Raw genomic sequence first — 13085 nt, 5'->3', positions numbered from 1 at the left:
TCTCAGTGTTAACCTCCTGCTGTTTGGAGGCCCAGTTTCCACTATGGCATTGTTCTCAAGACATTTATTTGTCTCGTTTTGGAGTCTATGTTACTGTCAAAGATACAAGAAAAATGAGACAGAAAACGTGGCCAGGTGTCGTCTCTGGCCCGGCTGCGACTGCTGTTCCCGGGCTGGGATGGATGGGAGGCCAGAAGTCTGGATGCCCGAAGGCCTGGAGGCAAAAAGATCACTTAAGCTAACAGGTCAAGGCTTGTACGGTAATTACTGAGCCGGTGTTGATCTTGCTGTGAGGTGTGGCCGGCCGTGACAGAATCGTTGTAGAAGATCGATAGCTGGACCGGGAACATGTTCCTACTGCCGCTCAGGGATTCAGAGTTTTGTAGAGTTCACTGGGCGTGAAAACCTGGCCCTTATCCCGCTGCCACAAGCTGTAGAAAAAAAAGCACCAGGGCTCTGATTTTACACACACACACACACACGCACACACACACACACACACACACACATTCCTCTTTGCTTTCTTGTCTGGGATGGTGTGGCAGTGTTAGATTGATCTGACCCCTGTGTCATATTGTGTTTGTTCCACTGTGTCACGGGTGCCACGGGGAGATGCTGTTTGAAGTGTCATCTTCCTGCGTCTCAGTCAGTAGTGTGTGCAGCAGTCTCAGTTTTGCATGGAGCAGGGCTTTGGGGTGTTTGAGTGAGTCTCTTTCCTCGGGAGAAGAGAAGAACAGATGAGGGTGGCGTGTTGCTGCATGTACCCGTCTGTCTGCAGACCGCTTCATGTGTTGGATAATCAGACCTCTCTTAGATTTCAAGTATGTGACATTAACCATAGACTTGATGAGGAACATCAAAAAGCAGGAATGCAGGAATCCTCAATTGCAAATGAGTAGGAGTTTATGTGCAAAAGACATAAAGACTTCAAGATTTCCTTTTTACTGTCATTGTATAAGGAGAACGAAAATGCGTTCGCAGCTCCCTGAGTTTGATGCATAACAAACTAAACAATAATAAACAAGTAAATTAAATTAAATAAATAAAAACTGAGTGCAAAAACACAGTGGGAAAAGTGTATTGTCAATTTAAAAACCTAAGAGCAGAGTAGTTCAAAACTTGGTAAACTCAGTATCATGTAAACAGTCAGATACCAGATCAGTAACACATTGTCCATATTGCACGGATCATATTGCACGGATCATATTGTACGGATCATATTACACAGTTTATTTGCCGGGGAGGGGGGAGGGGGCGGGGTGTATGGGGGTGTTTTACCCTGCACTGTAACTCTGAGCCTGTATGACTGATCAGTTGGGCCCATCTGCACAGAGAGAGACCGGCTCATCAGGCCCTGGACTCGTATAACGCACGGTATGTTAGCGGGGAAAACGAAAAAGCAATCTCCCTTTCTCATTTTCAGCCTGCTCACTTTCACTGATCATATCGCGGCTGTGGGCGTGTGAGAGAAAAGTCAACTCATTTGTGCTGGAGACCCCTGGGGAGGACGGCACCGAGAGAGGGAGAGAGCCCTGCACTCCCACAAGACCCGCGCTTCATACCGACAACCACCAACCTAGATGGGCTTAGATGGTGACGAACCATGAGGCTTAGATAGTGACGGGCTACACATGTAGGAATAAGGCAGCAAGTAACCCATATGTGTATTTTATGGGTGCTCGTGCATATTGGGAGGTAGTTGAGGAAATACTTGTAAAACCTGTTAAGATTTTGCTTCTGGACAAGTCCAACGCTTATCCCTCCTCCCTCCGTCGCCAGCATCACTGTTATGTTGGTAGATGAGAGCCACTAGGTTTTCTTTGTTATCTTCTCTCTCTTTTCATTAAAAAGTAAAGGATGTCTGAACGCAGTCTGGCAGTGGACACAGATGGCGGCTGCATTCCCTTCATTTCATCGCCGTCTCTCTCGCTCTCCGTCTCTGTCTTCCTCTCTGTCACCTCCTCTCTCTCTCTCTCTCTCACACACTCTTTTCCCTGTTGTCTCTCCCTCTTCTCTCTCTCTCTCTCTGTTTCTCTCTCTCTCTTTCCTCTCCTCCCTGTCCTCCCTTGCCTTCAGACACTCAGTGTGTGATCTCATCAATGGGCAAAGCCCCTGCCAAAATGCTAATTAGCTCATTATGTAGTTCAGTGGAGTGGACAAAGGTACCGTAGGAAAGGGTTTCATCTAGATAAACTCCCTAGCGCCGCACAGCCAGATAATGACGGCCCAGACTGAGAGAGAGAGAAGAAGTACAGGGAGCCTTCATCAAAGATCTGGTTCAGGGTTCAGAATAAATGTCATGAGGTTTTTGATGAGCGCGAGTTTTATTCAGTTTGATGCAATTGTGTGAAATTTGAGAAAAGCAACGGCGCTCATGGAGATGTTGATGAACTCATTGTTGATGTGTGGATGCAGTAGAGATGCATAGATAAACACACACATACACACGCACACGCGGAGTTGTGTTTGTAGCTGATGTCGTATCCCACAGCAGATTGCAGCAGGTAGTGTAGGTGCTCCACTGCCGTGCCCCGGAGCATTATGATCCATTTTTCTGTATTCAAAGAGTGCTGATGATGAAGGAACAGAAGAGCAGACCTCAGCAGCTCTCCTCGACTGTGCGGGGAAACGCTGTTGAATCCCCACAGGAATGAAAAGGAATATAAACAGCTTTGTTATTGTGAGTCCTCCGCTTCGCCTTCTGAAGAGCGCGAATCCCTCCTTCCCTTCGCCGGCACTTTTAATTACCCGAAACTCTATTAGTGTACAGTGCAGCAGCGAGCAGAACTTCACACAGTCAATGGTTATGATATTACACTACCGGTGTAGTGGGATGTTGTCCCAAATACATCAGCATAGGCGGAAGCACGCGCGGAGACGCGGTACTGCTGATCAGTTAAAGTCCGTGTTTACTGTAGAGTCAGCGCACCTAATATTTCTGCTCTCGTCTTCCTCAGTTGTGCGCTGGCAGCAGCAGCTGACTGAAAACTGTATAGATGTGTAGAAGGTTTCCATTTATTTATTCATAAACCTGCCGGCAAAACGAGTTTCCCTTTTCAGTGTCACTCTAGCTATGATGTAACCCGAGGTAGTTCTGATATAATAGTGGCTGGTGACCGCCTGGGCTTTTCCCACAACCTCAATTGTCTTAGGTTACGTTGGTGACCTTTTGAATGGTGTGAGAATTGGGCCGTGCGGATTTGACAAGAGGAGAGGACAGACTGGTTGAGCAGCTCCTATTAGCTCCGCTTAGAAGTCTTAGAGAGGTCGACAGACAGTGAGTCACAGGCTGGAGCAAACGCCAGGGTCACTCCAAAAGAGAGAGAGAGAGAGAGAGGGAAAGAGAGAGAGAGGGCAGCCAGGTTGGTGGCGATCTTTTAATTGGATGTTATGTGGCTTCTTTGATGTGATCGAGGACCCATTCTCAACGGTATTGGCTGCAGTGTCCAGCGGTGTGAGTGTATTGGTCTGCAAAGCGTTTGCTCGCTGTGGCATATTTCTCCCTCCCTCTCCCCCCTTTCTCTTTTCTCTCTCTGCAGTATGGAGTATGACTCATACCAAAACAAAATCTCTATCTTTAACTTTTTCATAGGAGAGAGAAAGACAGGAGGGGGAAAAATAGAAATCTCAACTTAGCTCCAGTGTCACATCTAGCATTGCTTTGCTCATTGAAATGTTCCTCCCTTCGCAACGCACCTTGTTGAAGCGAGGCTCCGGCCCCTAACTGAACGCTGTGCCTGGAAAGAACTAAAGGAACTAATTGAGGCAGTTTGAAAGTGCTTCATTTGAGCTTAAGTTGTACAGAAAGAACGGAACAAGGTCATGCCGCTCTCGGGAGAAAAATGCGTTCGTCATCCTTTCATCTTTCCCTCGCTTGCTTTGACAACTTGGCTCAGAGGATTTGTCTAATGGTGTAGGTGGATTTCTTCCAGCGCTCAGTACATTAAGGCAAAAGACCGTTCCTCAAAATGTTTGTGTTCAGTATCATTTAGCCGCTCAGGAGATGTGGCTGTCGGCAGTGGGGAAATGGTGTGCTCTGCTGGTTACTAAATGAAATGCATCTGCTCTATCTGGTGACACCTATAGACTTTGACGGGTATTTACAGTAGGCTGCAGAGAGGAACTAGGAAGTTTACAAACTTTACTGGAGTCTCTTAAGATCGCTCTCCCATTACAGTTGGTTTTTGGCAACAGAATGTGACCTTCTAAAATCTGCTGCCATGATTTGAGAGCACTCAACTCAAGGAAGAATTTATTATACCATGACACAAAGAAATAAACAACATGGCCATGTCCATTTTCCCCCTCATCCAAGATACTGAAATGACAGAAAAAATGACAAATCCATCTATAAACTCAAATGTTTATCTTCACCATTTCCTAATATAGCAGGATCTTTCAGTCTCAGTCTTTATCAACATTAGCCGTCAGAACAGAGCGTATTTGGTGATTACTCATGACAGGCCAGCTCTATTGTAATACCAAAATAAATGTATGTGTATTGGATTCAGGTTGTATGGGAACAATATACCCCCATAACAAGATTCAGTGTAATAATCATTGCAAGTAAATATAACACCTCCATTCCAGGTCAATCCTATCTGAAGATGTTTAAGTGTTTAAGACATGAGAAGCTGGACTTAAAAAAAAAAGTTTCAACAGACATCAAGCACCACTAACGTGCAAATCAGCTGCATTCTCATTAATTATGCTGCATGGGATGAGTATGCACACACACATACACACACACACACACACACACACAAACACACCTAAATGTCATTTCCTCTTCAAAATAACAGACTCCCTGTAGCTTTTCACCACTGTTACTGACCATTTTTGTGTGTGTGTATTTGTAAGTATTGTCAGTGAACTCAGTAAGCACTGACATTTCCCAGTTCAAGAGGTGATTTGTGAGCAAATAACCTTTTGAGTTAAAAGGGATATTCCCCTACATCATGTCATCAAAGGTATGCAATGGGAACTATGGGTAATATAAAAAAAGGAAAAAAAAAGAGATGTGATGATGGTCCTAAACAATGATTAAAATAAATAAATAAATAAATCCTTTAAATCAAATGCGATGCTAATTAGTTTCCATCTCTGGAAAAGAGGTGCTAGTCAGTCCTTAGTGTTTTTTTTGTCCACATCCAGATGTAAAACGGATTAGTTTAGCAGGGAGTTTGTGAGCAGTTCCTCCTCCACACTGCGGGGTCTTCAGTCATAATTGCCTCGCCTTGGTGTTACTCGGCTGGGAAACTCTGCACAGGGAAAGTTATGGAGTAAGACTGTCTTCTTCCTCAATAATTACTGCCAAGGTGCACGTAACCCCTAATTGTTCCAGTGGAGCCGTGCGATGATCAGCAGCACACTGCGGCTGTGCTGGGCAGCTCCCAGGTGTGAATGTGTGTAACTGTATGAATGTGAAGCGGGGTGTTATTGGAAAAAGAGCTTTGGTGCTAGCTTGCTGCTTGGCCCCTTTCCTTTTCCCTTTTCACTGGCATTTGTTCCCTAGCTATGGAATGAGACACCTTGGTCAGAGAGGCATCTTCTAGTCTATAAAGAAAAGTGTAGCCCACCAATAAAAGAACCTTTCTCTGACTCAACAGTAACATCTAGTGTCTCTAACATTTATTATTTTGCACACACGCACACATTTTCAGTTTCATTTACAGTTGACTTAGGATTATTTTATCCAAGTTGTGAGATAATGTGTTTATTGGGAATGGGCCTAATAGTGACTTCTACTCATGTCCGCCTGTCACCATGTGTTTCCCCTGCAGTTTGTGGAGACCATCAGCAGTAAGCAGAGTGAACTGGACACCTTCATCGCTGAGGGATACAAGACAGCCTTGTCCGAGGAGCGCCGCAGGTACTGCTTCCTGGTGGACCGCCAGTGTGCCGTGGCCAAGAACAACAGCGCCTACCATGGGAAGGTAAGGCTGAGAGAGACCTCGCCACCGAGAAGATGGGTGAAACAATGAGACATGCTCTCTCAAAACAAAGAAGAGAGACGTGAGCACAGTTAGAGGGAGATATTTACTGTGGGCTGCCGAGCTTTGTCAGAGGAAGTAATGGTTAAAACCAGTAATCAAGCAGGAGGAGACTGTTCAGATCACTTTGTCACTGCAGTAAAGGCAACCCCACAGATACCACTTCATGCTCAGTATTAGCATTTCCTTAATGATTTGTTGTTTCACTATCAAGTACTTCTTTGCAGTAGTACCTTAGTTAGTAATGGAATTTACCTTGAGTCTGTTTTGTCTTTGGTCTTGGCATCATAAACACATTTGCATATGTTATGTTCAAAGAGGGATATTTGAAGAAGTTATGGATAGTTAGTTTTTTTAAAACTTTATTCATCCTCTTTGGACAGTTGTGCTGAGGCTGGCCAAATGTTCACAGTTCAAGAAAAGTAGCAGAGTTGACTATTTTGCCCGTCTGTCATCTTTGTCTCATTTCAAACTCACCTAGACCATTGCTCAGTGCATAGAGCATATTGGGAGATATATAATTCAAAGTCGCATTAACTTTGACCGCTCACAGGGGCCTGTTCATTTTAAAAATTCATCAAGTCTCTAGACAATGCCCTGCTGACAGGCATATCTGGAGCTGTAATCCATCATCGCACCTTCGAGTGTCTCGCCATCCTTTTCTGTAGAGAACTGGCTCGCTCGAATTTGACAATACTTCCTTGTTATTTTCATATTGCTGCTGATCTTTGACATGAAAAGCAAATAAGTTAAAACAGATATTCCCCTCCGTCATGTCATCAAAATGCAGCGGGAACTGGTGAATGGGTAAAAAAAAAAAAAAAAAAAAAGATGTGATGATGGAACTAAACAATAATTAAAAAATATAAAAAACACTGGATTTTTTCCTTTAAATCAAATGTGATGATGATTTGTTTTCGCCTCTAAGATATGCTTGTTGGTGTGTGTGTGTGTGTGTGTGTGTGTGTGTGTGTTACGTTTATGTATGAATGCTTTTCTGATAGTATATTCTTGGGTAATGGAGTACATCAGTCTCTAGTGATTACTGGTGGGAGAGCACTGCAAGCCTGAAGATGTGGCTGGGGGAGGATGGTGTGTGTGTGTGTGTGTGTGTGTGTGTGTGTGTGTGTGTGTGGTGTGTGCATATGTGTGTTTCAGCATGGAGTCCAGTCCTTAATCAGTTTGGGGGTGTGCGTGGGAAGAGTTCACCTTGAGTAAACTGAAGAACCCTCTCCCATAGATTGTGTGTGTTCCTCTGTGTGTAGTGTGTGAGTATATGTGTGTGTGTGTGTGCGATAATATACTGTATATATATGGAGAGAAAGAGAGGCAGAGAGAAACAGCGATACCCTGTGTGTATGTGCGTGCAGTGTGCACACATACATACGTGTGCTTTTATGTCCACGTCCATTAAGCTCTACAGCTATGGTGGTAGAGGGAACGACTGTGTCCAGAGGCTGTGAGTGGCTGCAGTGGGCGGCCGGTCCGTACTGTAGTCTGTCCCTCCGACTCGCCCACTCAACACATCACACAGCTGCACAAGGTGCAGTGCAGGGGTCAAGAGCACACAGTCAGGGAAAAGCTCTGTGGACTGAATGGAGCTGAGAGAACAGGGAGGAGATGGAAGATTTATCAGAGAAAAGGCTTCAAGGGAATAGCTGAGCATTTTAGATGTTCTTGTCATGTTGCACTTACATCAGTAATTGAGATACCAAAATACTGTAGAAAATGCTGTGGATGTGTTTGTTTTAGAAGTCTAATTTATGATGATATTTCCTTATTATAGGTTAGGGTTACTACTGTTGTGAAATATCTTGACTGAAGGCTCCCCCACCTCTCTTTGTGTGTGTGTGTATGTGTGTGTGTGTGTGTTTTACCTCCTTCCTTCCTCCCATCTCTCCCATCTGTTCTTTCTTTCTTTCTTTCCTTTTTGAATGTATGGCCTTTTTCTTGCTTTTGGTTGTGTTTTTTTTTTTTCTGCTTTTGGGTGGAGGTAGCGCAATCTAAATTCTGCTTACCCTGACTCATGCACTGGTTTCTGAACAGGTTTGTAAGACGAAGAGGTCAATAAATTAGCTTTTTAAAATTCAATTCTTTCCTTCCTCCCTCCCTTCCTTCCAGGGTAAGGACCTGCTGACCCAAAAGATCCCAGTGTGGCAGCAGGCCTGCTCGGACCCCAACAAGCTGCCAGAGAGGGCCATGCTGCTGGCCCAGCAGATGGGATCTCTAGGGAGCACCCTCGGGGGCACCAGCCCCCTGCACACCTCCAAATCCAACCTGGTCATCTCGGACCCCATCCCGGGGGCCCAGCCTCTCCCCGTGCCCCCAGAGCTGGCTGTCTTCATGGGCAGTGGCCTGGGACACCAGGCGGTGAGTGGTGGGGTAATGGAAGACGGGCTGGTTGGAGTCTTGAAATTCCTTGGTAGACATTAATAAATGGTAGGAATAAGTAGATCCAATGGTAGACATTTGTTTTGTTCTAAAGAGTTATTTTTGTTTGTTTTGTGTAATTTTATTTTGGTAATGTTTTTCTCTTTTAGTTGTCTTCTTTTTACTTATTTTCTATATCTTTTCAAAATATCTTTTATATGGACCAGGGGAAGACTATCAGCTGAGTGGAAACTAATTTGGAGCCTGAACAAAGACTTGAGTTTTAGTTTTGATGTACTGTAGTTGAAGTCTGGGATATGACGCCACACAGACATAAGCATCATAGTGTTTAATTCTGAAATTCTTCCTCTTCTCTCTCTGAAGAGAACTGGGATTAGTTTATTGGAATTACTTCACTACATTTTCATCAGTGGTACCGCTGTGAAGGAGCTAATGAACCTATCTTACTGTCAGCTCATATACCTTTGGCCCTCTGTAGAGAGGCAAATCAAACAAACATCTCTCTATCCTCGCTTTAAAGATGACACTTAAATTAATGAGCTGCATTTCATGCTGGGCAGCAGCTTACAGTCGAGACTTAGAAGATGAACTCTCCCTGAAAGTAATTTCCCCAAAGTCAGCTCTCAAGTCAGAATTTATATTTTTATTGAGAGAGAGAGAGAGAGAGATACAGTATATCTGCATTTATCAGATGATACTAATATTAACAACAACACACCATTACCTCCGTTTTTTTCTTCATACATCATGAAGCCATTGCTAATATTCTACGGGATGGGATTGCCTAAGTTTGCATATTTATTCTTGAGTCCTCTTGTGTCTTCCAGAGGCTGATGGGACCAGATGGCATGTCCATGGTCAACGGAACGACAGGCGTCCACGGGGAGGAGTACTGGACGGATGGAGGGGGTGTGTCCGTGTCCCAGGTCAGGCCCTCGTCTCCTCAGACCCAGGCCCAGGCCCAGACCCAGGCCCAGCCCCAGAGACAGGTCAGCGAGGTCTACTCCAACACCCTGCCTGTCCGCCGGCCTGCCCCCGCCAAGAATAAGAACCCCGTGGGTAAGGCATCCGAGCACCGCCAGGATTTTATGTGTATGTAGCAGTGGCACTCAGGAAAAAAAATCGTCTTGATGATGGTCTCATTTATTTAGTAATTATACCAAGATATCACAGTTCATCTGACAATGATATACTGATGTTTAAAATGCTACGTGCAGCACCTTTAAGAATTAAAGCTAAATTTAGAACATCTCCCCGACTACTGACTTTACTTAATGAGACATAAATGTTATGTTTATGTAGTCTCACACACACAGCATTCGTGACGATGGTACTTTTTTTACGGCACTGACTGTTGTCTCTGCAAACCCCTCAGGAGAGACACGGACCCTGCCCCGGTCCAGTTCCATGGCAGCAGGACTGGAGAGGAATGGGCGCTCCCGCGTCCAGGCCATCTTCTCCCATGCTGCGGGTGACAACAGCACCCTGCTCAGCTTCTCCGAGGGAGACGTCATCACCCTGCTAGTGCCTGAAGCCCGCGACGGCTGGCACTACGGGGAGAACGAGAAGAACAAGATGTAAGTGCCCCTTATTTATTTATTCATTTATTCTATTTTGCCTGCATCCGTCCCGTGTCATTCTATGAGCTAATTACTTATTGTCCCACATGGAGCGATAGTGTATGTAGAGTATAAGGCTAACAGGATCTTCTTTTTCAGGCGTGGCTGGTTCCCGTTCTCCTACACACGTGTGCTGCCCGAAAGTGACAACGAGAAGCTCAAAGTGAAGTATGTCGCCGTCCTCAAACATACAGTGTCAAAACTGAGTGTCTTTAATGATGACCTCATTCTGCACTCGTAGGCGTAAATATAAATTCCAACCAATAAAACATCACAGATTTTTGACCGATCCCGCCCCCCACCTGCCTTTCTCTCCCTGACTCATATTCCGTTGATTTACACTTTTGAATGATCCCTCACTGTAATGTCAGTGATGTTGTCCCGCCCCAACATTTCACGGGGTCTTTAATGAGCAGTAAGGAGTCTGTGTCCAAGTCTGTGACCCGTGTTTTCCTCCCTCCCCAGTCTGCACCACGGGAAGAGCAGCAGCACAGGGAACTTGCTGGAGAGTGACATGTCCCTGCCCATGCCGGACTACGGCCTGACCGCCCGCCTGCTGGCACAGAGCCTAGCGCAGACCCGCCCACGCCCCTACAGCATGGCAGGCTTTACCACACAGGTAGGTACAATCTGACACAGGTGGAATCAGCGGATAATGGAATCTCTACACTTGCTACACTAATTCAGTTAATTTATAACCCCCACCTGGTTCACCGTGTATAGCACAATGGGATATGAGTAATCCTGCAGTAGCTGAAAAGGAGACTTTTGCTCAGATCCTGCTGCCACCTAGTGTTCATATCTTAGTATGACAGGTTCCTAGTTGAATCCTAGATCTATGAGCACTCAAACAGAAATTTAAAAAAATGGTGCTTTTGGTCTTTTCAGCCTGCCATTGAGGATTATGACAGTCGCTTTGCCACAAGGTAAGTCCTTTTTCTACCTAGCCTTCTGAGTAATGACTGGTATGACTGGTGCCACCGTCTGAATAAAGTAGTTTGTCTAAATTGAAAAGGAAATGGAGAGTGAGCTATCTTAATAGGTAGACAACACGAGAGCCTATAAGTCACCTTAACTAAGTGGCATTTCACCTGACCAATTACATGCTGTAGCACGTAAGAGACAGCAAGGCAATCGCTAAACGGAGACTACTGCGTCTCCTCAACGTTGAGGCAAACCTACTACAGATCCACACAGCCTCTGAAACGAGGCATCCACACTTATGAAGAGTATAGTTAAGGTAAAGCAATGGATTTTAGTTCGCTGCAGTGCTAAATCCCCACCACATCATAGTTGTACAGTGTGAATAGGTCTTTTTATTTCTTGTGTCTTCTCTGTCCTTTCTTCTTTGCTCTTGCTTGCTTTGCTTTTTTTTTTATAGCTCTTTTAAATAATGAAAGCAGTCTAGCAGTGTCAGTATCTTAGTTTTCTCTCAGAGTGTTCTTGGACAGTATATTTTAGCCGTAATCCTATCAAGTCCTTGCTGAGTCCGTAGGGTTGTTTGAGGTTAGGGTGAGGGATTATGCTGTGTCTGTTTCTGTCCAATGAGGGAGTACATCTTTGTATATTTGTGTGCGTGCGTGTGTTTGTGTGTGTGAGAGAGGGAGAGAAATGGCATGTAGTGTATGTGCACACGTGTTGGTGTTTGGTGGAATACATGTTGTGACAGTAGACATCATGCTGACCTCATCTCGATCATCACTGCTTGTGAGCCTGGGGCTTTGGGCACCAGTGCCAAGTCGTTTTACATACTCTGTCTGCTCTGAATGTGTTTATCTGGGTCAGTATTTTCAGACAGCGCTGTCCTGCAGGGTGTATCCACCCTAACAGGCTAATCTAACATTACACCCCTCCTGCTAAGGAGATGACTTTGATTTTCTCATCAACGGCAACCTCTAGATTTTCATTCTAAAGGCAAAAAATTGACTAAAAATGCTTGATTTGAATGATAATATCTAACCAGCACCGTACAAATCTGGATAGGGAGTGTTGATGAGGGAATCGGAAGTCCAATCTTCCTGATCATGGCAGGTGTGTTTGGACTTATAGCTGTAGGTGGGAAGACGTAGATTCCTTGACCCCTCCTACACTAATACCAAACTCAGCCCTGCCTCCTTGTGCCTGTCTTGTCTTTCTCCATTTCTCTCTGAGTGTGTCCGACCTGGCAAGCTTCCTTCTCTCTTTGTTCCACAGTGACAGTCCTGATGGCAAATTGATTTCGACTGTGTGAGAACAGACATACAGACAGACACAGACAGCTCCGGATAGCACAGGGGCCTCTTCCTCCCCATCTTCCTCTTTCCCCTCCTCTTAGCCTCCCTCCTGTCCACTTATCTCCACCTCTCCTCCTCCTCCTCCTCCTCCTCTGCCTCCACACACACCCCTTCTCCAGTGGAAGAGGCCAGTTTCATCCCTCCTTTCTGTCCTCTCTTCCTCCCCGGGTCCCTCCTTTCCTCCTTCCGTCCGTCCTGGGTGCTGCTGCTGGTGGTGTCGGTGTGGACAGTAGCGGTTGGTGGGTGGAGGATTGCGCTGAGAGGGAGAGCCAGAGCGGGGCCTACCTGCTCGGCATGCAGCGATATGGACTCTGAATTCTCTATCTCTGATCATAGTCCGCCATCACGGACTAATCTCTCAAGAGACTGCCTTTGCTACTGCTTGTCTTTCATGCATGTACATGGTTGTGTCATTTTGTCAAACTAAAGGACATTTTCATGTACTGTACAAGTGCCAAAAGACTTAAATGTCGTTGTACTAAAGCCACTGGCTGAATGGCCTTTTTAAGCACATGTGGGCCCAGTATTACAGAGTCCCCCCACACACACATACACACACACACACACACACACACACACACACGCTCAAAGCTTTGTTCACAGTAAAGCTGTGCAGCAGATTACTATGTTCTTGTTCTGAGAGATTTTGTAGGTCGCGCTGTGCTTCCTTGTGTCAGTGCTAGACTTGATTTTCCGTCCAGAGGGTGTGTGTCATATTTGCCTTACTTCGCTACTTTTTTTCTATTAAACACATACTTTATGTGCAACTGAAGCAAAATTTACATCAAATTGAGCTTACAGAATATATT

General features: G+C 45.2%; 1 protein-coding gene across 3 annotated transcripts in view; it reads left to right on the top strand.

Annotated features, from left to right (window-relative positions):
• Positions 1-13085, top strand: part of LOC139929800 (BAR/IMD domain-containing adapter protein 2-like) — a 51116-nt gene that overhangs the window by 34426 nt on the left and 3605 nt on the right. For 2 of the 3 annotated variants that reach the window (XM_071922838.2, XM_071922840.2), the window contains exons 7-13: positions 5784-5936; positions 8115-8363; positions 9212-9443; positions 9760-9961; positions 10103-10171; positions 10469-10622; positions 10892-10929. In XM_071922838.2, the coding sequence (XP_071778939.1) occupies positions 5784-5936; positions 8115-8363; positions 9212-9443; positions 9760-9961; positions 10103-10171; positions 10469-10622; positions 10892-10929 (1097 nt within the window). Of the gene's footprint in view, positions 1-5783; positions 5937-8114; positions 8364-9211; positions 9444-9759; positions 9962-10102; positions 10172-10468; positions 10623-10891; positions 10930-12506; positions 12894-13085 lie in introns of those variants that run through there. The other variant, XM_071922839.2, reaches the window with a different exon arrangement.

Source organism: Centroberyx gerrardi, chromosome 7, assembly GCF_048128805.1.
Source record: "Centroberyx gerrardi isolate f3 chromosome 7, fCenGer3.hap1.cur.20231027, whole genome shotgun sequence".
Lineage (NCBI taxonomy): Eukaryota > Metazoa > Chordata > Actinopteri > Beryciformes > Berycidae > Centroberyx > Centroberyx gerrardi.
The sequence above is the reverse complement of the archived record's forward strand: the minus strand, read 5'-3'. Positions and strand labels throughout refer to the sequence as shown.